The 21,354-nt window shown below is 54.4% G+C and overlaps 1 protein-coding gene across 8 annotated transcripts; it reads left to right on the forward strand.

Annotated features, from left to right (window-relative positions):
* The first annotated feature begins 5,347 nt into the window (after nucleotides 1-5,347).
* On the forward strand, nucleotides 5,348-21,257 carry ANKRD24 (ankyrin repeat domain 24). Of its 8 annotated transcripts, none has more exons than XM_037824068.1 (21): nucleotides 5,348-5,456; nucleotides 6,419-6,505; nucleotides 6,625-6,755; nucleotides 6,834-6,922; nucleotides 7,962-8,026; nucleotides 8,609-8,666; nucleotides 9,739-9,809; nucleotides 10,003-10,109; nucleotides 10,273-10,460; nucleotides 10,917-10,945; nucleotides 11,518-11,598; nucleotides 11,743-11,850; nucleotides 12,340-12,384; nucleotides 12,458-12,556; nucleotides 13,950-14,022; nucleotides 14,274-14,392; nucleotides 14,522-15,982; nucleotides 18,454-18,621; nucleotides 20,346-20,471; nucleotides 20,692-20,809; nucleotides 20,956-21,257. In XM_037824068.1, exons 1-21 carry the CDS (start codon nucleotides 5,418-5,420, stop codon nucleotides 21,180-21,182), a joined length of 3,489 nt encoding a protein of 1,162 aa, XP_037679996.1. In that variant the 5' UTR covers nucleotides 5,348-5,417; the 3' UTR covers nucleotides 21,183-21,257. The 8 variants fall into 8 exon arrangements, with proteins under 8 accessions (XP_037679996.1, XP_037679997.1, XP_037679998.1 ...); XM_037824069.1 differs by having other exon boundaries at nucleotides 20,692-20,794; XM_037824070.1 differs by having other exon boundaries at nucleotides 20,648-20,809; nucleotides 20,956-21,182.
* Nucleotides 21,258-21,354: the final 97 nt, after the last annotated feature.

Raw genomic sequence — 21,354 nt, forward strand, 5'->3', positions numbered from 1 at the left:
CCATGGTGTACAATCAACTATTCACAGTACTATCATATATATATATAGTTGTGCATTTATCACCCCAATGTATTTTTGAACATATACCAGAAAAAATCAGAATAAGAATAAAAAATAAAAATAAAGAAGAACACTCAATCAAATCATCCCCCCCATCCCACCCTATTTTTCATTTAGTTTTTGTCTCCATTTTCTACTCATCCATCCATGCACTGGATAAGGGGAGTGTGATCCACAAGGTTTTCACAATCACACTGTCACCGCTTGTAATCTACATTGTTATACAATCGTCTTCAAGAGTTTAATTTGTATTTTAATTTTAATGCTTATTTTTAGTCTTTAATTCTTTTTTATTTTGTGTTTATTCCTTTATTTTTAATGTACTTGTTATTTCAACTAATTTTAACATTTATTTTTATTTCTGATTGATTTTTATCCTATCATTTCTCTTTTTAATTTAATATCATTTAATTTACCTTTGTTTCTTCATTTCTTTTTAGTTTAGTTTCCATTTACCGATTTCTAGACGCCATATAGAGCTTATGATATGCTTTTCAGGTGTCAGCTACTTGAACCTCACGGCGATCCTCTGAGGTCAAAGGTTTTCTTTTCCCCATTTTCTGCATGAAGAAAGGAGGCTCAGAGAGGTTAAGACACTTCCCCAAAACCACCCAGCCAGGAAGTCCCACCTTCCCCAGAACTGTGATACTATGAAAACGATTAAATGATGGGGATTTGGGGAAGAGGGGACATGCATTGATTAAAAGAGAAAAAGAGAATGAGAGAGAGAAAGGAAGAGGCTACATGCCTCATTAAACACCTACAAAACGTGACCACAGGTCAGCTTCATTCATTGTCATGCGTTCCTCAATTCCCTAGCAGTTGTAGCCAGCAGTAAACCCAACCCTGTGATCTTTTAATTAAATTTCAAGAGTAGAATTGCACTTAAATTAAATCTTTAAAACATTTTGTGCAGCTATGAAAAGATCAGCGAAATTAGGGACCTGAGAGTGTTTTGATAGGTTTGCTCTGACAGGGCTGGGGTAGGGGGTGGGTGGGGGGCACAAAGTTGAGTTGGGGACGAGCGTGGGGGGTGGCTGGCAGGTCTCAAACCCCTCAAACTTGGGGTGGGGGTCCTGGGAGGGTGGGGGGTCTGGGATTGAGCCAGCTTGGGTCAGAGATGTAGCAGCAGATGGGAGGCTGTGGTTGGGGGGGGGGAGAGGGGAGAAACTTGCCCCCCCAACCCTTGCCCACATCTCACCTTCCCTCCCTCCGCCTGCCCTTCTCCAGTTTCTCAGCAAGAGAGCAGGAGTCAGGTTCAGCTTTTGTACAGCTCCCCCGAGGGAAGCAAGCAAACACCCGTGACTGTCCCCCCACCGCCCTCCACCTGCCTGATCTTTTAGTCCCACTCTTACTGGCACGTTCCAGAAACTTCACCTTCACTGGGGTCTTCCTTTCCTTCTGGAATGCCCTCCCTGCTCCTTTCTGCATCTCTCATGCTGGCCCTTCCTTCAAAGGGCCAACAAGCACCCTGAGCAGGTTTGGGGCCCTTTCTGGGCCTCAGTTTCTCCATCCGGAAAACGGGATCTGTGAGCCTAGTCTCTGGGTTTTAAAAAAAATCCCACACGCGGGAAGAGTGGAGTTTCTGGAGCTGTGTAGACTCTAGAGCCTCAAAATTTCTTGGCAAGTCCCTCTTTCTCACTTACATTCTTTGGAGCCGCTGTTTCTTTAAGTCGCTCAACAATCATTGGTTTAGCTTTTGCTGTGCCGTGGGTGCTGGGATCCAAGGCCCCACGCTTGGAAGGCCCTGCTCTTGGTTTCTGGCTGTTCTGCCGCCTTCTAGAAATTCTTGGTAATTTTTGAACAAGGGACCTTGCATTTTCATCATGTGCTGTTCCCACAGATTTTGTAGCTGATGCCACATGGAAGTGACAAAGGGCCTATTATGACACCAGGTGGTGGTAAGAGCAATGAAGATAAAATAAACCCTATTAAGGGGCTGCAAGTGGCAAGAAGCATCTTATTTAGCTTTATTTAGGGACAGTGGGGAGGCCTCCAGGTCGTCTCTGTCACAGCTTCTCCAAGCTGCCAATGTAGCACAAAAGCAGCTACAGAGTATACGTAAAGGAATGTACATGGCCCATGTGCCAATAAAACTTTATTTGTAGACACTGAAATGTGAACATCATATAATTTTCACGGGTCATGAAATAGTATTCTTCTTTTGACTTTTCCTCCCAACCATTTAAACATCTGAAAACCATTCTTAGCTCTTGGGCTGCACAGCAACAGATGGGGGTGAGATTTGGCCCAGGGGCCGGGGTTTGCAGACCCTGACTGTGGGCCGGTTTTGAGCAGCTTGCATTTTATGGTGAGTGAGGTCCCTGCTGCTTTGGCTGCTGGTGGAGAAGGGAGGACAGGAGCTGAGAGCTGGAGCTGAGAAGACTGGGGGCCTTTGTGGTGGGGCCGGTCTAGTACAGCGGCCACAGAAGGGGGCTCCGGGACAGTTTGTGGGGTGAGAGACAGGGGCTGGGGGGTAAAGGCAGGATTTGCTGCAGCCCCTGGGAGGATGGTGCCCGTAACTCTCTAAGATGAGCTCCGCAGAACATCTGCTCAGAGTTTGAACAGCTCCCAGAAAGACGGGTTGAGGGGACAATTGGAAATTTGAGGCCAGAGCCAGTAGATCCATTTCAATCTCCTCTCTGGACAAGCTGGAGAGGATCACCCCACCTCTGCATGCCAGAGGAGAGAGGCGCCTTCAGACATCCCCCCACTGCCCACCCCCCAATTCCAATCACTTGTCACCAAACTCTCCATTTATCTGCCTCGGTCCCTCCCCTGCCTCCTTCTATTCAAAGAACATTCCAGAAAAATCAGGGGCCTCCCAGCCCTACGCCAGTGGTTCTCAACTAACTGAGTCTGTCCGTCCACCCAGGGGACACTTGACATATCTATGGGCAATTTTTGATTGTCATGATTGGGGGCCCAATGGTAGAAGCCAGAGGTGCTGCTTAAAATTCTGCGAAGCACAGATGGCCCCAAATACCAACAGTGCCCAGGCTGAGAAACCCTAGCTTCCGGTGTAAATTCTGTTATCAGTCTTATTTGGCAGTCGAAGAAATTGAAGCCCAGAGAGGGCAAGTGATTTGCCCAAGGTCACACAGTGGGTGAAAAATGGCCAAGCTGGATTCCAACCCCCACCTGCCTCCCTGCTGGGTCTTTGCTCCTATATTCAGTCTCCTTCACTCATCCCTGCTCTCTCCTCTAATCCCAATGTCTTTTCCTCTGCTGACATCTCCCCTTGGTGAATTTGCAGTGATGTCAATGCAGTGGACCATCCCCTCCTTCCAGAACCATATGTGGCTCCCTGGTGCTGCAAACTGCCAGTTCTCCTTCACTCTTCCCCCTAATCCATTCTCCACCTGGCAGCTCCCAGGCTCCTCTAAAAATTTCACCAACCTGCTCAAAAGCCACAGTGCTGTCCCTGGGTTCTGTGTGTGCCACCAAGCCTCCTCCAGGGCCTCCAGCATGCCCAGCACCCAGCAGGTGGTCAATAAATGTTTTTATTGAATGAAAGAAGAGGTCCCCGAAATGTGAACCAGATGCATATCTGTTGAGCGCCTGCTGTGTGCTGTTCCAGGCCCCGGGGCAAAGGCAGGGGAAAAGCCCACCCTCGTGGTAGAGCTGGCATCCCAGGAACTGGGGTGGGTTGAGACTGAAGGGAAACAGATCTGCAAGTGAATAAACAAAGGTGTTTCCGAGAGTGATGAATGCTTAGAAGAAATAAAACAAGCAATGGTGAGGTGATTGGGTGGAGGTGGTTTGATTCTGAAAGATGAGAAAGCCATGTGGGTAGATGGGGAAGGGTGTTCTGGCAGAAGGAACAGCCAGTGCAAAGGCCCTGAGGCAGGACAGCGCCTGCTGTATTTAAGAAAAAGCAGGAGGCCCTCATGGCTAGGACAGAGTCAGGGGTGGGGGCAGAGGAGAGTGGGAGGAGGGAAGGGCGGGGAGGGGACGGGGCAGGGCGTGCAGAGCCTGGTGGGCTGCAGAGAGCACTTGGGCTTTTCCCTCAAGGAAGGTGGGAGCCATGGAGGGCTGTAGGCAGAGGAGGGACGGGCCCTGACTCAGTGCTCACAGGCGCCCTCTGGCTGCTGTGGGGAGAACAGACTGCGGGGACGAGGGTGGGAGCTGGGGGACCACGCAGAGGTGACCACCGGGGTACAGGCTGGCAATTTCTCCCTAAACACAATCTACAAAGTCCTGCAGGTTTTCATGCCTGCTGCCTCTCCATTCTTGCCCTTTCTTCTTTTTCTGCTCAGACACCCCCTCTTCCAGGAAGCCCTCCCTGACTCCCCAGATCATGTCAGGAGCCCTCTGGTTCACCAGCCACACCTGGTTCATAAATCCGTGGACACGCATCTGTGTCTCCGGGGATCCCAGGGGATAGCGAGGACATCTTGTGTTGGTCGCCCCGAGGCCCAACACCCAGTGCAGCCCGTGGGTGCACAGTATGTGTTTCCTGATGGACCGACAATGAGTCATTTATTCACTCAGCAAACATTTACCAACAGCTCAGGCCCTGCCCCTGAGGGGCTTGGGGTCTAAGGACAGCCAGACCCTCCCAGCCCTGGGGAGGCAGAACCCAGGCCCCTGGCCTCTTTCAGTCCAATTTACTGGTTATCTACACTGCCCCGCATCCCACGTCCCGTGTCCCCAGGACCCAGTGTTAGTGCTATCCCTGGGCCCAAGCGGATCTTTCTTGGATGAGTGAATCATAGTTTTTATTGAGCACTCACTGTATACTGCTGAGGGCTTCACTCATAGTATCTCATTTAAGTCCTCCCAATAGCCTTCTGCGGGAGGCTCTATGATTGAGCCCATTTCACAGATGAGAAAAGCCAAGTCCCAAAGCAGGTAAGTATCTTGGCCCAAATGGGGGTGGGTGGGTTGTGGGTGGGAGGCCTGGATTCAAATTCAGTCTTTTTAGCTGGACCCCCAGAGGTGTGCAGGCATGAACGAATGAATGAGCAGGTGAGTGAATGAGTGAGGGAGCGGGAGCCCGGCGTAGGCAGCAGCGAGGGGCTCCGTATAGCTCTGCACAGCGAGGTCCCAGGCCAGGAGACCCCCGCCCAGCCCCGGGGGCCCAGAGCAGGCGGAGACGAACGGAGGCAGGTGCGGTGCCCGAGCTCCTGGGGGTGAGAAGGTCAGGCCGGGGGCGGCGCCCCCACCTCCCAGCCCGGCCCCCCTCCCCTGGGGGACCCCCACCCGTCACCATCCCGTGGGGGAGGGGCGCCCGGGCTGGGGGCGGGGCTGGGGGCGGGCGGGCCTGGCCCTGGGTGGGGGGGGATCGGCGGCCCAGCTCCCGCGCCCGCGGCCTCTCCCTCCCGCCCCTGCGGGCCGCGGGCGCGCTGGACGCCATGGAGCAGCTGTGCCTGTGCGCCGCCGCCTCCTCCGCGGTAGGGCCCGGGGCTAGGGGCGCGGCCGCGGGGTGGGGGTCCGGGGTCCCTCCCCTCCCCTCCCCCCTGCGCGTCCCTCCCCGCGGCCCAAGGCCCAGACCTCCCTCCCCACCACTCCAGACCCGGGAGGATGGGTGGGGTAGCCAGGGTGGGGGGGACAGAGGTTGGGGGCAGCTTCCGGGGGGTGGGGGGGAGGATGGGACATTTGGGGATACATTAGGGGACATTTTGGGGGACAGTTTTGAGGACAGAGGGGAACACGGGAATTTAGAGGGCATTTAGGAGGTCGGCAGAAGGAAAGAAACAGTTTGGAGACAGATGAAGTCATTTAAAAGGGGGATCAACGGGGAGGACATTTGGGGGGACAGTTTGGGGGAATTTTGGACATTTGGAGAGTTTCAGAGCACGTTTTGAGGGAGTCTTTGGGAGGGGGCCATTTTAGGGGACAGTTGGAGGGACAGATGAGGGGGTCACTTAGGGGGGATGCGATTTGGGAGAACACTTCAGGATTTGGGGGGAGACATTTGGGAATGCATTTCAGACCACAGTTTTGGGGGGACAGATCTTGGGAATTGGGGGGACAACTGTGGTATTTCTGGAACGGACATGGAGGGACAGATGACAGAGGACAGTTCTGAGGGATTTTTAAGGGAGCCCTTTTGGGGGTTCAGATGGGGAGACCTCGGAGGGTAGTTTGGAGAGACATATGGCTCGGGGTGACATTTCCAAAAGTCACAGGTGGCTTGTCACTAAGGGCCCAGCGGAGGGCTAAGGGTAGGGGGCACAGCTTTTTAGAAGCAGATGCTAGGGCTGATCTGGTTTAATGGGGTGACGCTGGCAGTGGGTGTTAGTTGGACAATGAGGCGATGGTCCTGGGGACAGATGCTGGGGGGGGGGCTCAGGCTCGGGGGGACACAGTCTCAGGCCCCCACCCAGGACCACCTCCCTCCACCCACCCGCAGCTGAGGCTCAGCCCCACAGACTTTGGCTCCTGCCCACCCTGCAGCCCCTGCCCCATCCCGAAGCCAGCAGCCAGAGGGAGGTGCCAGGCAAGTGCCCAGGGTGGATGATGGGAGCCCCGAGCCCCTGCCAGGGATGGTGGTGGTGGGGCGTGGGGTGGGAGCAGCGGCCCACCCGGCCCGACGCGCCTCTGGCTTTTGTCCCTCAGAGCCAAGACTGGGGCAAGAGTGACGAGCGGCTGCTGCAGGCCGTGGAGAACAACGACGCGGCGCGGGTGGCTGCCCTCCTTGCCCGCAAGGGGCTGGTGCCCACAAAGCTGGATCCCGAGGGCAAGTCCGCGTGAGTGCCCATCGCCTGGCGGGGCTCAGTGACTTGGGACAGCTTCTCGGTGGCTGACCCCTGACCTCTGACCTCCAGGTTCCACCTGGCGGCCATGAGGGGTGCCGCCAGCTGTCTGGAGGTGATGCTGGCACAAGGAGCCAACGTCATGAGTGTGGACGGGGCAGGTACTGCCAGCTGGGCCCCTGGGGAGGGCGGAGAAGCTCAGACCGGGTGCCCGGCCTGAGGGCCTCAGTGTCCCCCAATGCGAAAAGGAGGGTTCCCTGCCCTGCCCCCCGGGGAGGCGTGGGGCATGTCAGGCTGCGGTGCCCAAGGACAGAGACCCACTGGTGCCAAGCAAGGCGAGTCAGAGACTTGCGGCTGGCCAGAATGTGCGGAACGTGGGTAAGTGAGTTGAGTCAGAGAAAGTAGCTGGAACATGGGAGTATCTGGAGCTTGGGGGAAGTATCTTAGGCTTAGGGGAATCCTGTGGTTTCTGGAATCAAAATGACGGAGGCCCAGGAATACCCAGAGTTTGGAGGGAAACTGCTCGTATGGAAGTATCTGAAATTGAGAAGTATCTGGGGCAGGAAAAGAAATAGAGCCTGGGGGAGTAGCTGGGATGGGTGGAGTAGCTGAAGCTGTTTTTGATTGTAGCTGAAATAAAAAGAGAATCTGGTATATGACTTAACTAAGGGGTGGGGAGTAAATGACAAAGAATGCATGACCAGAGAGAGTAGTTGGGGCTCAGGGAGTAGCTAGTCACGGGACATGGCCATATCTGAAATTTGGAAACAACAGACATTCCAGCCAAGATTTATGGACCAGCTGGGGATTTGTAGAACACCAAAGACGGGGTCATAGCTCTCGCATGGAGTAGTGTGGGTGCATGGGTTAGAAGGAACATCTGGAACAACTGAATTGTGGTGGCAGAGTTGGGGTTTGGGTGTAGTTGGGCATATGGAGTAGCTGGGGACATGGGGAGTAACTGAGTCATAGGGCTTGAGGAGTGTGCAGTGGAGCTAAGATGGGATGGTCTGGGACACAGACTGGCTGGGTCTTGGGGAGTCTTTGGCCACATGAAACAGCAGGGTTTTTCAGAAGTACCTGGGTTTTGAGGGATTGCTAGACCTAGGGAAATTGTCACCAATCGTTGACACAGGCTTGGGGAGCAGCTGGGCGTTCCTCGAGTATCTGGAGCTCTACTAAATCTCTTCCCCCTTTCAGGTTACAATGCCCTCCACCTGGCCGCCAAGTATGGGCACCCCCAGTGCTTGAAGCAACTGTTGCAGGTCATCGACTTTCTTATCTCAGCTACTCCCTGACCCCCAGATGCTCCCCAAAACCCAGATGCTCCCTGAAACCCAGATACTTCCTTGGCCCCTACCATTCCTGACCCCCAGTAACTCCCTTCACTCACAGACTGTCCTTGAATCCTATATATTTCTGGATTCCTTTTACTCCTGAGCCCCTGCTACTCCCTTTACAACCAGATACTTCCTGAATGTCCAGATACTCCCCACACCCAAGATATATACCCCCACTGCCAGATACTTCTGGAGCCCCAGTTTCTCCCCAAACCCTGGGTGCTTTCTGAACCACAGCCACCTTCAGAGCTCCCAGCTACTCCCCGGACCCCAGCTACTCTGAGCTCCCACCTATTCCCTTTTCTCACCAACCCTCAATAAAGCAAAGAAAGTCACTGTGTGTGTAAGAAAATGGGCTCCACAGCGCAGATCGCTGGGAGGGAGAAAGGGGTGAGACAAGGAGCCCGAAATTCAGCAGAGCCTGAGGTGGGGGTGGGGAGGGGCCTAGAGAAATCAGGCGTGGAGGAGAGATGCACCCCCCATCCACTGATCTGCCCCCCTCCTCAGGCCTCCTGCATGGTGGATGTCGTGGACAGCAGTGGGTGGACAGCTCTCCATCATGCAGGTGGGTGCTGGGCACCCTAGGAGGTGCCAGGCTTGGGAGCTGGTTATTCCGCCGGGTCCCTGGGAACCAGCCATGAGCCTTCCTGCCTTGTCCTCCTCCTTCCCCACCAAGCACCTACTGTGTGCCAGGCGCTTGGGCTCAGCGTGAATCTTCAGCGACCCCTTCACATCCTTGGACCATTGTCCCGTTGGACAGATGAAGTCATTGAGCCTAAGTCACTTGCCCACAGCGAGTAAGGGGGGGAGGGGAGACCCAGGTCATCTGACCCCAAAACGCAGCCTACTGCATGCAAGATCTGGTCAGAATGGTGAGGGCGGCGGGGGGGGCCCGAGTTTAATTTCCTCTGAAGAACTCCCAGGGAATCTCACGTTGGCCAAAGACTAGACAACCAGCCTCTTTTGTAATCATCAAACCCCAACTCCTTCCTGGAGCCAGAACCCCAGCCCAGCATCTGTGCAGACTTTCATGGATGAGTCCAGAAACATCTCTTCTTTTGGAAACACAAAATAAATTTGGGTTTGCTTTGGGGTTTTATTCACCTGCTTAAAAATCACCACTGCCACCTAGTGGTGATGCTACCTTTGTCCACACTATAGTGGTTCATTGGTTTGTTTTTCATTCAACAAACAATTGAGTACCTGTGTGCCAAGCCTTTTTCAGAAGGTTGGGGATGCGGCAGCAAACAAAACCCCATTTCCCCTCGGGCACATAGCTAATATTCAGGTTGAGTTTGTTGACTGAAAGATGGATCTTGGACTTAATCAGCCTATATCTACCTCGATTATGCTGGGATTCGATCCCACAGATGCCAGAAGCCATGCTCTTGGCTAGACTGGACAGCTTCCAGGTGAGTCTCCTTGTCTACACTCTGGCCCTGTCCACACAGCAGCCGTGGGCTGGCTGAGCCTCAGTTTCCTCATCTGTAGAATGGGAATCACGCCTTTGTTATTGCTCTCCCAGGGGAGGTGGGAATTTCTCATGAAATAAAGGGTAAGACTTACAGCCAGACAAAGGCCTCTGGAAAAAAACATCTAAGCCTTGCCCTGCTTACTTCTATTTTCTCTTTTCCCAGCGGCTGGCGGCTGCCTCTCCTGCTCAGAATTGCTCTGTTCCTTCAAGGCACATCTGAACCCCCAAGATCGGGTGAGCCTCTGGGACAATTTTTGGGAAAGATACTGCACTCGAGGTATGCTGCCACCAAGTGGCGGCCTTGCAACCCAGGCACTCTTTGCAAAACGTGAGAAAGTTTGGGGTGAAGCTCAGGGGAGGCCATAGGGGCTTCCCTTCCTCCCAGAGTTGGCCGCTCATGGCCCGTCTTGTCCCTCCTCCCCACCAGTCGGGCGCAACACCCCTCATTATAGCAGCTCAGATGTGTCACACAGATCTGTGCCGCCTCCTTCTGCAACAGGGGGCTGCCGTGAACGACCAGGACCTGCAGGGCAGGTGAGTGTCTCTCCTCCTTGCCAGTCCACTGTGTGCTGTGTGACTTCGGGCAAGTGTCTTAACCTCTCTGGGTTCCTCCTCTGCTGATCTGGCCTGGGGGTTGAGGAGGGCGTGGGGGTTCGGGGATGGTCTCACCCCCTCAGTAGCCCCTTCCCCCTGGTAGGACGGCCTTGATGCTGGCCTGTGAGGGAGCCAACCCTGAAACAGTGGAGGTGCTGCTGCAGGGTGGGGCCCAGCCGGGCATCACCGACGCGCTGGGGCAGGATGCAGCTCACTATGGTGCCCTGGCCGGGGACAAGCTCATCCTGCACCTCCTGCAGGAGGCGGCCCAGCGCCCCTCACTGCCCAGTGGTATGTCGGTTTCGGCACCTCCCATCTCCTTTGAGGCAGTTTCAAGTCACCCCACCCCTCTCTATTGGAGCTAATGTCAAGGTACCCCCCATTTGCTGCATTATAGGAGGTTTCCTGGCTCCCCTTGGTTCTCCTCAGGACAGTTTCAAGGGGCCCCAAGTATTTAGAATAGTTTGGGGTCTTCTGTGATTTCCTGGATCTTTGGGACCCCATCCACTCAGTCCTGGAGATGCCACTGTCCTCTCCTTTTTGAACGTTTCAAGCCCCTCCGCCCCCAACCAACATTCTGCCAAGATGATGAATTTGTACCTTAAACGTATTGATTCCTGGAGAATTGGGATTCCCATCCCAACCCCCCAAAGTCTCAAGGGTCCACCAATGTCTTCTTGGAGCTGGGAATGGGGTCCCCAGGACACTGTACCTAACCCTGCTTCCCTCTCTCCCCTGCCCTCCTAGAAGATGACTCAGGCGAGGCGTCATCTCAGGTATGAACCCTAAACAGGGAGTGAGCCCCCTTCTCCACGCACACACAACCTTCTCCCCGTGAGCTCTGGGGGAAGAGAGGGAAGAGATGAACCTGTTCCCCAGTGTTGTGACCCGGGAGGACCCACCTGGGGAAAATATCGCCTTCGGGGTACACTGCCACCAAGTGGCAGCAGCCTCCGTCCATAACTCCCTGAACTGGAGGAGAACACGGGGAGATGGGGCCAAGTCGGGGAGCTGGGGGACGAGGTGATGGAGAGAACTGCGATTGGGGAGGACTGGAGTGGTCAGGGAAGACTTTGTGGAGCAAGAACTTGGCCTCTTCCCCTCTCCCAGCTCCACAGGTAAAGAAAACTTGTAGACGGTGTGGACCAGTTGGGGGGAAGTACCAAGGCCAAGAGAGGGGCAGAGAGTAGAGAGTGAGATCTGGGACTCTCAGGGAATGCTGTCTTGTCCCCTTTTCAGCTGAGATAAGGGTCACATAGGATGTCGGGGTAGGATCAGGGCTTCTGGGTTGGTTGATTTGGGTGGGAGGCTGGCAGGTCACCCCTGTACCCCCCGAATACACCCTCAGAACTCTGGGTCCAGCCACGATAAGCGAGGAGGTCCCAAGAAGCGGAAGGCACCTCAGCCCCCAGCCAGCGTCCCTGTGCCGGTGAGCGAAGCCCCAGGCATAGGGGGTAGAAATGGGGGTACCCCACGTTGGGGGAGGACAGGTGCTCCGTCTTGCACGTGGGAAGGGGGACAGCCCTCGGGCCTCATCTAAAGGCAGTGGGTCCCGGGGTGGGTGTGGGAGCAGGATGACCGAGACGCCTATGAAGAAATTGTAAGGCTGCGGCAGGAGAGGAGCCGCCTCCTGCAAAAGATTCGGGGCCTGGAGCAGCACCAGGAACGGAGGCAGCAGGAGGTGAGGGACAGCAGAGTCAGGCCCGGGGCCACGAATCACAGGGGAAGAACCCTCCTTACCTTTCCTGCCTCCCCTCTCCCCCTTGCTCCCTCTGCTCCAGCCACTCGCCTCCTCTCTGTTCCTTAAATGCACCAGGCTCCATCCTGCCCCAGGGCCTTTGCACAGGCTGTGCCCTCTGCCTGGAATGGAGGAAGGGATGGTGGGAAGGAGGGAGGAAGGAAAGAAGAAAGGAATGAAGGATGAATTAGTAGGCAAAAAACAGTGCCTAATACGTAATAGGTCAATATTTAGTACCGAATGAGAAGTCGGAGTTTTGTCTGGCACGTAGTAGTTGCTCATTAAATTCTTGTGGACCTGGGGGCTGGCTGTGTAGTTGGTGCTCAGTGGCCATCTGTGGACTGAAGGGAAGGCTGCTAAGCTGGAGGCCGGGCAGGGGGGCCCCCAAACCCAGCATCTGACCCCTTTCCTTGCTCGTCTTCTCCCCATCAGCTGCAAGAAGCCGAAGCCAGCTCCCTCCACAGCCTGGAGAGACAGGTAAGTTGCCCAGAGGTGAGCTGCCCACCCAAGACACACACCTTCCCACCCACCATCCTCCTTGCTCCACCAGGTTCAAGAGCTACAGCAGCTGCTGGCAGAGAAGCAGGAGGAGAAGGAGAACCTGGGGCGGGAGGTGGAAAGTTTGCAGAGCCGGCTGTCCCTGTTGGAGGTGGGTGGAGGTGGGCCCTGTGGGGAGCAGGGGGCTCGGGCAGAGCCGGGGCTGGGCAGGGAGGGTCTTTCTCCAGCTATGTTTGTGTAACAACTACACCAGGACCCACACAGTCACACACATAATGGACAGATTGCACACACACAATCACACACACAGGGGACACCCACAAATACACACAGGCACGCACCCCAGCTGTTTCTCAAAACTCATAATTACACACACATGGATACTTAGGGACAGCCATAGTCGAGCACGTATAATCATGTACACACACGCAAGCACACCCTGGAATACAAAAACAAACACACTCGAAACACAACCAGGCACACACAGCAGACACCCAGAAAATAATCACATGCGCTCACTGGAGCACACACGGGAGAAGAGGGGCCGCGGCACACGCCCATGAAACCACACAAACACGCACAATCACAACTATGGCCGATTCTCCTTAGTTGGGCTAGCTGCATTCTATAACGTCGCTGCAAACGCTGGATTGGCGAACACTGACCCACTGCTTCCAGGGGAAATACAGGGTTAGGTTCCTGTGAGCCTTTGGCCATGACACTTTTGTCAGCCGATCAATATATAACCTTGTCTTACGTGTGTTTCTGCTTAAAGACGCCTTGTTTAACATATATTTTTGATTGGTTAGCATTGAACTCACGGCCCACAGCCCGATACCTTCCCTACAGGAAGCTCATCTCACACCCGTGGTTTCTCCGTAAGGCACGTGAGAGCCTGTTTGCTCTTAGGAACACTAGACAGCACTTCGGCCCTACGCTTGGGGGCAAAGTTAAACAGCCATATCACCAAAATAAAGCCATAAAACAGACCGTGAAAAGAACGGTTGTTTACAGCATGAGAGCTGAAGCAAGAAAGCAGAGCGTGGCCTCGGACGATCTTAGCCGGGAACTTGGGTGTCAAGTGACCCCGATTTTTCACCTCTCTGCATCCGGCCGCAAATGGCAGCAAAAGCCCTGCGAGTTTGGATTTGGGGTCACACGCGATGTTAGCAAGTAGGCGAATTTGCAAACACACAATCTGCGAATAATGAGAAGCAACAGTACACGTGCAGCCAGCCGTCTGCACACATAATTGACACACACACACGTACATGACCACATATCCAGACACACCGTCAAGGGGTTCACGCCCCCCATTCACATACACCTTGAAATTGGGGGCTGCACACACCCAGGGCAGCGATCCGGGCTGGTAAGTGCCCTCCCTGGGATACCCAGTATAGCGCTAGTATACAGTAGGCACTCCATAAATGCATGTGGGCCCAACATGGCTGGTCAGATGTCCCTGGGGGGTCAGACTCTGGAGTTTTGGGGGAGCAGACAGGGCAGGACCCCGAGTCAGACTCCTTCCCCGTGCACCTCAGAGTGAGCGGGAAAATACCAGCTACGACGTGGCCACTCTGCAGGACGAGGAGGGTGAGCTGCCCGACTTCCCAGGTGAGCCCCCCATCGCCATCCCCCACACATACACTGGGGACCCAGATGCACCTCAATACCTTGTTCCTGGGGCCCCGGGGAGGTGGGGGCCTTAGACCACAGGTGTGCAGAGGTTTTGCTCCTGGGATGGAGGTTTGCATTCACTCGTTATTCGTTCCACATGCCTGAGCCTGCTTTGGGGTTTCCCATCCACTGCCCCAGACCCCAGACCCCCTCCCCAGGGCTTGACTCTGTTCCCCCCATATGCTCAGGGGCCGAGGCACTGTTCTCCAAGCGGTCGAGCCCCCCAGTCCAGGAGCTCCTGGCTTCCCTGCAGGAGCAGGTGGCTGTGCTCACCAGACAGAACCAGGAGCTGATGGAGAAGATCCAGGTGGGGAAACTGAGGCCCGAGGGGGGCAGATCTGAGGCCTGGGGCTGGGGCAGTCAATCAGGAACAGGGGAGGTGGGAAGGCCACACCATACTCCCATGGCCTCTTCACCTCCCTGCCCAACCTCCCAGATATTGGAGAATTTCGAGAAGGACGAGCTGGAGGCAAACGGCTCTGCCGAGGCCGTCCCTCTGATCCTCTATGACTCTCTGCGGGCTGAGTTTGACCAGCTCCTTGGGCAATACGCCGAGGCCCTGCGGGCACTGGAGCAGCGGGACGTCCAGGGGGCTCCCGGAGAAGAGGAGGCAGCAGCTGGGCCGGGCCAGGGCATGGGAGCCACGACCACGATAAATGGGCCGACAGAAACGGAGCTGAATGGCCCCCCGGCTCCGGAAACCAGGGTTAACGGAGCTGAGACCCCAGATGAGGAGGCTGCAGAAGTTGGCACCATAGAAGCCAGGACTCTGAGAATAGCATCCACGGAAGGCCAGGCCACAGAGACAGAAGCCACGGAGGCTGAGGCCACAGAAGTGACGCCTCTCCAAGAGGCAGAAACCCCCAGAGCCAAGGCCACGAAAACGAAAGTGGAGGGATCAGAAACGAAGGGTGGTGACGTGGCTGTCACGGAAGTAGAGCTCACGGGCATAGAGACCACAAACACAGCAGCCACGGATGCAGAGGCCACGGAAGCAGAGGCCACGGCCCCAGACGTCCCCACTGGCCCTGTCCTACACCCCGGGGCTGCTGAGACTTCCGAGAAGCTGCAAGCAGAGCTGGAGACCAGGATCCGTGGCTTGGAGGAGGCTCTCCGGCAGCGCGAACAGGAGGCGGCCGCTGAGCTAGCCGCGTCCCGTGCCAAGTGCCAGGCCGCGGAACCAGCGGCTGGCCAGCCGCGGGAGCAGGAGCGGGTAGGGGAGGCCAGGGGTGGCGGGGGCGACACTGCCCAGCTGCGGGCGGCCCTGGAGCAGGCCCGGGAGGACCTCCGGGCCCGGGACTCCCGCCTCCGGGAGTTAGAGGCCGCCTCGGCCTGGCTGGACGAGGCCCGGGCCAGCCAGCTGCTGGCTGAGGAGGAGGCCCGGGGCCTGCGGGCCGAGCTGGCCCGGCGGGAGGAGACCCGGCTGGAGCAGAGCCGGGAGCTGGAGGCTCTGCGGGAGCAGCTGTCCACCGCCACGGCCGCTGCCAAGCAGCAGCAGGCAGTGGCCACCGAGCTGGGCCGGGCCCGGGATGCGGCCGAGGCCCGGGCCACGGAGCTGGCCGCGGCCTGTGAGGAGGCCCGGCAGGGCCTGGCCGAGCTGCGTGAGGCGTCCGAGGTCCTGCGTCAGAGGGCCGTGCCCACCTCCGAGCACCAGCAGCTGCAGGAGGAGGCCCTGGAGCTGCGGGGCCGGGCGGCCAGCCTGGAGCAGGAGGTGGTCAGTGTGGGCAAGGAGGCTGCCCGGCTGCGGGCGGAGCTGGAGCGTGAACGTGTGGGCAGCGTGGCTCGCTCAGAGCATGAGCGCGTGGTGGGAGCCCTGCAGGCCGACGTGGCCCAGCTGGAGGGGCAGCTGGAGGAGCTGGGACGGCGCCACGAGAAGACAAGTGCTGAGGTCTTCCAGGTGAGTGTGACCGCAGGGAACCCCAGTGTCCACTTTGACCCTGCCACCCCGGGCCCTTCCGGGCCATTCCAGCCCCATCGGCTCCAATTCAACAGACGTTCAGCCCTGTGGCCACTCCGAACGCCTGGATATTTTAACGTGGTGTTTCTTCTTTTAAAACCTTTTTGGCCATTTGGACACCATCATTTTATTCTCTTTAAGGGTTCATGCTTTTTCGTGTGTCTCCTTACAAAGCTGTTCCCCAATCTGAATTGTTTGTTTCCCAAGGAGCTCCATGACTCATCTCAAATGAATCAGCTCTTGGCATATGGCGTGAGGTCGGGCTCCAATCCTTTATTGAGGAGCAGTGAATTGATCTTCTTGCCCTGATGGTTTTTTTTTTAATTCGGTTTTATTGAGATATATTCACGTACCATACAATCATCCGTGGTGTACAATCATCCATGGTGCATAATCAGCTGTTCACAGCACCATCATATAGCTGTGCATTCATCACCTCAATCTATATTTTGGACATTTTCCTTATACCAGAAAAAGTAAAAATAAGAATAAATAATAAAAGTAAAAAGACACCCAAACCATCCCCCCTTCCCCCCATTTTTCATTTAGTTTTTGTCTGCATTTTTCTACTCATCCATCCATACACTGGATAAAGGGAGTGTGATCCACAAGGTTTTCACAATCACACAGTCACCCCTTGTGAGCTACATTGTTATACAATCATCTTCAAGAGTCAAGGCTACTGGGTTGGAGTTTGATGGTTTCAGGTATTTACTTCTAGCTATTCCAGTGCATTAAAACCTAAAAAGTATTATCTATCTAGTGCGTTAGAATGTCCACCAGAGTGACCTCTCGGCTCCTTTTGGAATCTCTCAGCCACTGAAACTTTATTTGGTTTCATTTCATATCCCCCTTTTGGTCAAGATGTTCTCAATCCCACAATGCCGGGTCCAGATTCATCCCCGGGAGTCATCTCCTGTGTTGCCAGGGAGATTTACACCCCTGGGAGTCAGGTCCCACGTAGGGGGGAGTTGCCCTGATGTTTTTAGCTAATGTCCCTTTTCTCTCATGGTCATTTTGGCCCCGTGTGGTGGCTTTTCATTTTTGTTTTTTCCTCAGCTGGCTGTTTTGACCTTGTCATTTTAATCTTCTGATCATTTTTGACCCTTCGGCCATTCTCGAAGGAGGACATTAGGACCGGAGATTTGGGGTCTCACTGGTTTTAACCAGAAGACTTCTATGCTGAGTTTTTTTTTAAACCCAGGGGATATTTTTTGGCCCTGATGGTAGACATTTTGACTCCATCTCTTTTCTAAAAAGCAAAACAAAACTGGCAGCTGTTTTGACAAATATTTGAATTCAAAGCCATATTCCCTAGTTGTTGTTAGGAAAATGTTTTCCTCTCTGTGCGTCTGTCTACTCATCTGTACAATGCAGACAGTAATAGTTCTTAAACCTCACATGAGGTTTAAAAAGGGTTTATTTCTATAAAGTTCTTTTGGGAGCCCCAGGCACCCAGTAAGTGCTCAATAAATGATAGCCAGAATTATTTTTTCCCCATGGACAACCTCTTTTAAACCGGTTAAACCCTCAATCTGCTTTTTAGAGTTCACAATCCAACCTAATTCTTCTCGTCTTCCTTTTTATTTTCTAAAATTTACCTTCCTTGTGGCCACTTCTTTCCATGGTCAATTTTACAGTCTGATTGATTTGTTAATCAGTTTAGGTGTTGCTTTTCTTTAATCATTAGCCATCTGTACTAATTGGAACCCCTGTGGGTTATTATCTGCTTTCCCCCGGAACTGTTATTTCTATGAAGACCAATTTTCCCCCAGGATCAAAATTTTTATGAAACTAAAGTTGCTCCAGTCTTGATTATTTTTGTGAAATTACAGTCATCAACTTTTTTTACCTTTGTTTGCTTTTCATCCAGTTCTTTCATCTGCATGCCTTTCATTTTGTAAGAGATCTACAAACCTTCACACCACTGGCAAAGAAAAGAACATTTGTGATAACAATAATAAATAATAACAATAATAATAACATCACCGACCTGAATATAGCACTTACTGTGTGCCGGGTACATTTTAAGCACATTCCGTGTATTTGCTCATTTTCTCCTCCTCACGGCCACCCTATGAAGTGGAGGTTGTTATTATGCCCATTTTGCAGACGAGGAAACTGAAGCACAGAGAAGTTGAGGTCCTTGTCCAAAGATGCACAGCTGGTAGACCAGACAGGTCGGAATGTTTGTGAAGCCAGGGGCACTTCAGAACTTGCTTGGGTCAAACCCTTGAAGGTCAACACTGAGCTCCAAGGTTAAACTGGTGATGCTTGAATGTCCTTCAGCCAAAATGGGAGTGTCAGGAGAGCCCTGGGGGCCAGGAATCTTTGCTGCCCAAATGCCCTCAGACCCCAGATGCCCTCGAGGTCCAGATGCCCTTGGGGTCACACTTGGGCTTGGGCCGCAGGTGCAGCGGGAGGCCCTGTTCATGAAGAGTGAGCGTCATGCGGCTGAGGCCCAGCTGGCCACGGCCGAGCAGCAGCTTCGAGGGCTACGCATCGAGGCCGAGAGGGCGCGCCAGGCCCTGAGCCGTGCCGAGGAGGCCCTGGACAAGGCCAAGGAGAAGGACAAGAAGGTGGGTGTCCCCTCTCTCTCGCTCAAGCCGGGGGCCCCCTCCTCACCTGGGTAGGGGGAAATCTAAGAACATCCCAGCCAAAAGAGGGCTGAGAAATCAGCCCATTTTCCAGAAAGAAGACAGAGGCCCAGACAACAGAGGGAACTCAGCCACAGCCACTGAGCCAACCCGGCACAGAGGCTGCTGTTCCAGCTACTGGTTGTAACCACAGTTGCATTTATGGGGCACCTATTGTGTACCACAGTCACATTTATGGAGCGCCTACTGTGTACCATGTTGACATTTATGGAGTGCCTATTGTGAACCATGGCTGCATTTATGGTGCACCTACTGTGTACCACAGTTGCATTTATGGAGTGCCTGCTGTGTACCACAGTTGCACTATGGAGTGCCTACTGTGTGCCAGGTCCTGGGCTATAGTTTTAACACAGATTAATGCATTTGATCCTCACATTCAAACAGGTGCTTTTGTTATCCTCGTTGGAGGAAACAGAGGCACAGAGAGGGGAAGCTACTTAACCCAGGTCACACAGCCACACGATGGTTTGGCTGGGGTTCAAACCCAAGTTCCCAAGTCTTGTTCTGGAATACTAGTTATGAAGATAGCCTCCAGTTGTTGAGTGTTTTCACATGTTGTCACTTTTAATAATCTCCTCTCAATGCTAAGACCCAGAAAGCATTTTTATCCCCATTTTCCAGATGAAGAAACTGAGGCTTCCAGAGTTGAAGTTACATAGCAATTAAAGGACTGTGGGTAAGACCCTCAGAGCCCCAGGCATTTTAGCACAAAGAGCCACCCAGCCCTGACTTGCTGTGTGACCTTGGGCAAGTCATTTTCACCACTCTGAACCTCAGTCTCCTCCTCTGGAAAATGGAGATAAAGTTGTGGCAGGGATCCTGGCCTATCTATAGCGTAGTTTCTCAACCTCAACACTGTTGGCATGTGGGGCTGGATCATTCTCTGGAATCATTCTCTGCTCGACACTGGAGGGTGTCAAGCAGCTTCCCTGGGTTCCCCCCGCCAAATGCCAGGAGCACCCCCTGATCCCCCAAGTCGTGACAACCAAAAATGTCTCCAGACATCGCCTGAGTGTCCCCTGAGGGGGACAGATTTGCCCCTCTTTGAGAACCTCTGATGTACAGTATTAAAGATAAAGTCCAGCATTTATTGAGCACCTACTGTTTACTAGGCACAGCTTAAACATGATTTCAGTGCATGATACAGCAACCTACTAAGGTGAGAACTGTGATTCTCCCCATTTTACATGCCAGGAAACGGAAGGTCAGAAAGAATAAGTCATCTTCCCCAAATTTCTCTGTAAAGGGCCCAAATAATCAAAATTTTAGGTTCTGCGGGCCAGACTGTCTCTTGCTACTACTCAAATCCACCACCGTAATGCAAGAGCTAGCACAGACAACGTGTAAAGGAATGAGTGTGGCTGTGCGCCAATAAAACTTTATGGGCACAGAAATGTGAATTTCATAGTCATTTCCACATGTCACAGAATATGATGATGCTTTGGACTGTTTTGCTTTCTTTCCCAATCAGTTAAAAATATAGCACCCATTCTTAGCTTGGGGGTCTGTACAAAAACAAGCTGCGGAGGGTAGGATTTGGGCTGCGGGCTGGATTTTGCTAATTCCCGGGATGGTACTCTCCCTGGCGAGCCTTTGTCCCTGTGCGGTGACGGGGTCCCCACGCCTGACAGCACCCCCTCCCCCAGATCACAGAGCTCTCCAAAGAAGTCTTCAGCCTCAAAGAGGCTCTGAAGGACCAACCAGTGCCCCCCGCTAGCCTGGAGGCGGAGACCCTGCGGGGCCAGGTGAAGGCTTTGCAGCAGCAGCTGGAGGTGAGGGCTGCATTGGGTGGGGGGTGGGGGGTATAATCGACACAGCGCAAAGTGTGGGAGCCCAGCGGAGGGACTGGGGCAGGCAGGATGGGGGTGCACTTGGGAGGCACAGGCAGAAAATCTTGCTATTTTGGTAGGTGGTGATGTAGTGCTAGTGCTTTACCATTGAAATGCAGGCTCTGGGTGCAAAGGGGGCATTCTGCTGTGTCTTGTGGGGTAGCCCTCCCGTTTTGCTGACACCCCCTCGCCCACCCCAGGAGGCTGCCAAGGAGCACAGTGGGGTGGTGGCCTTGTACCGCAGCCACCTGCTCTATGCCATCCAGGTGAGTCCGTGGGAGGTAAGTTTCACAGGTGCAGGTCTGGCAGGGAGCCCCGCCTCCTGGCGGTGCATGCCTCAGTTTCCCCATTTATGCAGTGGGAGGCTGGTCCTGGGGTGGGGGGGGTCCAGAAGCATCAGGGTTGCTCTCTCTGCCCCCCACCCCAGGGACAGATGGACGAGGACGTGCAGCGAATTCTCAGTCAGATCCTACAGATGCAGAGACTCCAGGCGCAGGGCCGCTGAGGGCCGGGGGAGGGGGGTCCCCTGGGGCTCCCCCTCCTTCCCTGACCAGCCTGCCTGGGACCCCAGGGCTGCCAGGGCTCAGGCAGCGACCGACACATTTGGGGACCAGCCTTGGCTCCTGCCCTGACCAACCCCCACCCCAAAAATAACCGGAGAATCTGTGAGCTCCCCGCTCCCCACGTCCCGTCTCCAGACACTGACCCAGGAATAAAATCACTGCTGCATACAGGACGCGAGCGTATGGCCTGATTGTGGGGGACCCCCGCTGCCAGGAGGAGAGGGGGTCACCCAGAGCAGGGCCGGCCCAAGGGGTGAGGCGAG

The sequence above is a fragment of the Choloepus didactylus genome, assembly GCF_015220235.1.
Source record: "Choloepus didactylus isolate mChoDid1 chromosome 25 unlocalized genomic scaffold, mChoDid1.pri SUPER_25_unloc1, whole genome shotgun sequence".
In the NCBI taxonomy this organism is placed as follows: domain Eukaryota; kingdom Metazoa; phylum Chordata; class Mammalia; order Pilosa; family Megalonychidae; genus Choloepus; species Choloepus didactylus.

Excerpts from the sequence above, each read along its gene's own strand:
- ANKRD24 (XM_037824068.1), top strand. The coding sequence starts at position 5,418 with ATGGAGCAGCTGTGCCTGTGCGCCGCCGCCTCCTCCGCG. Across the intron at positions 11,599-11,742 it reads CAGCCAGCGTCCCTGTGCCG|GATGACCGAGACGCCTATGA; the intron begins GTGAGCGAAGCC and ends GTGTGGGAGCAG. Across the intron at positions 11,851-12,339 it reads AGGAACGGAGGCAGCAGGAG|CTGCAAGAAGCCGAAGCCAG; the intron begins GTGAGGGACAGC and ends TCTCCCCATCAG.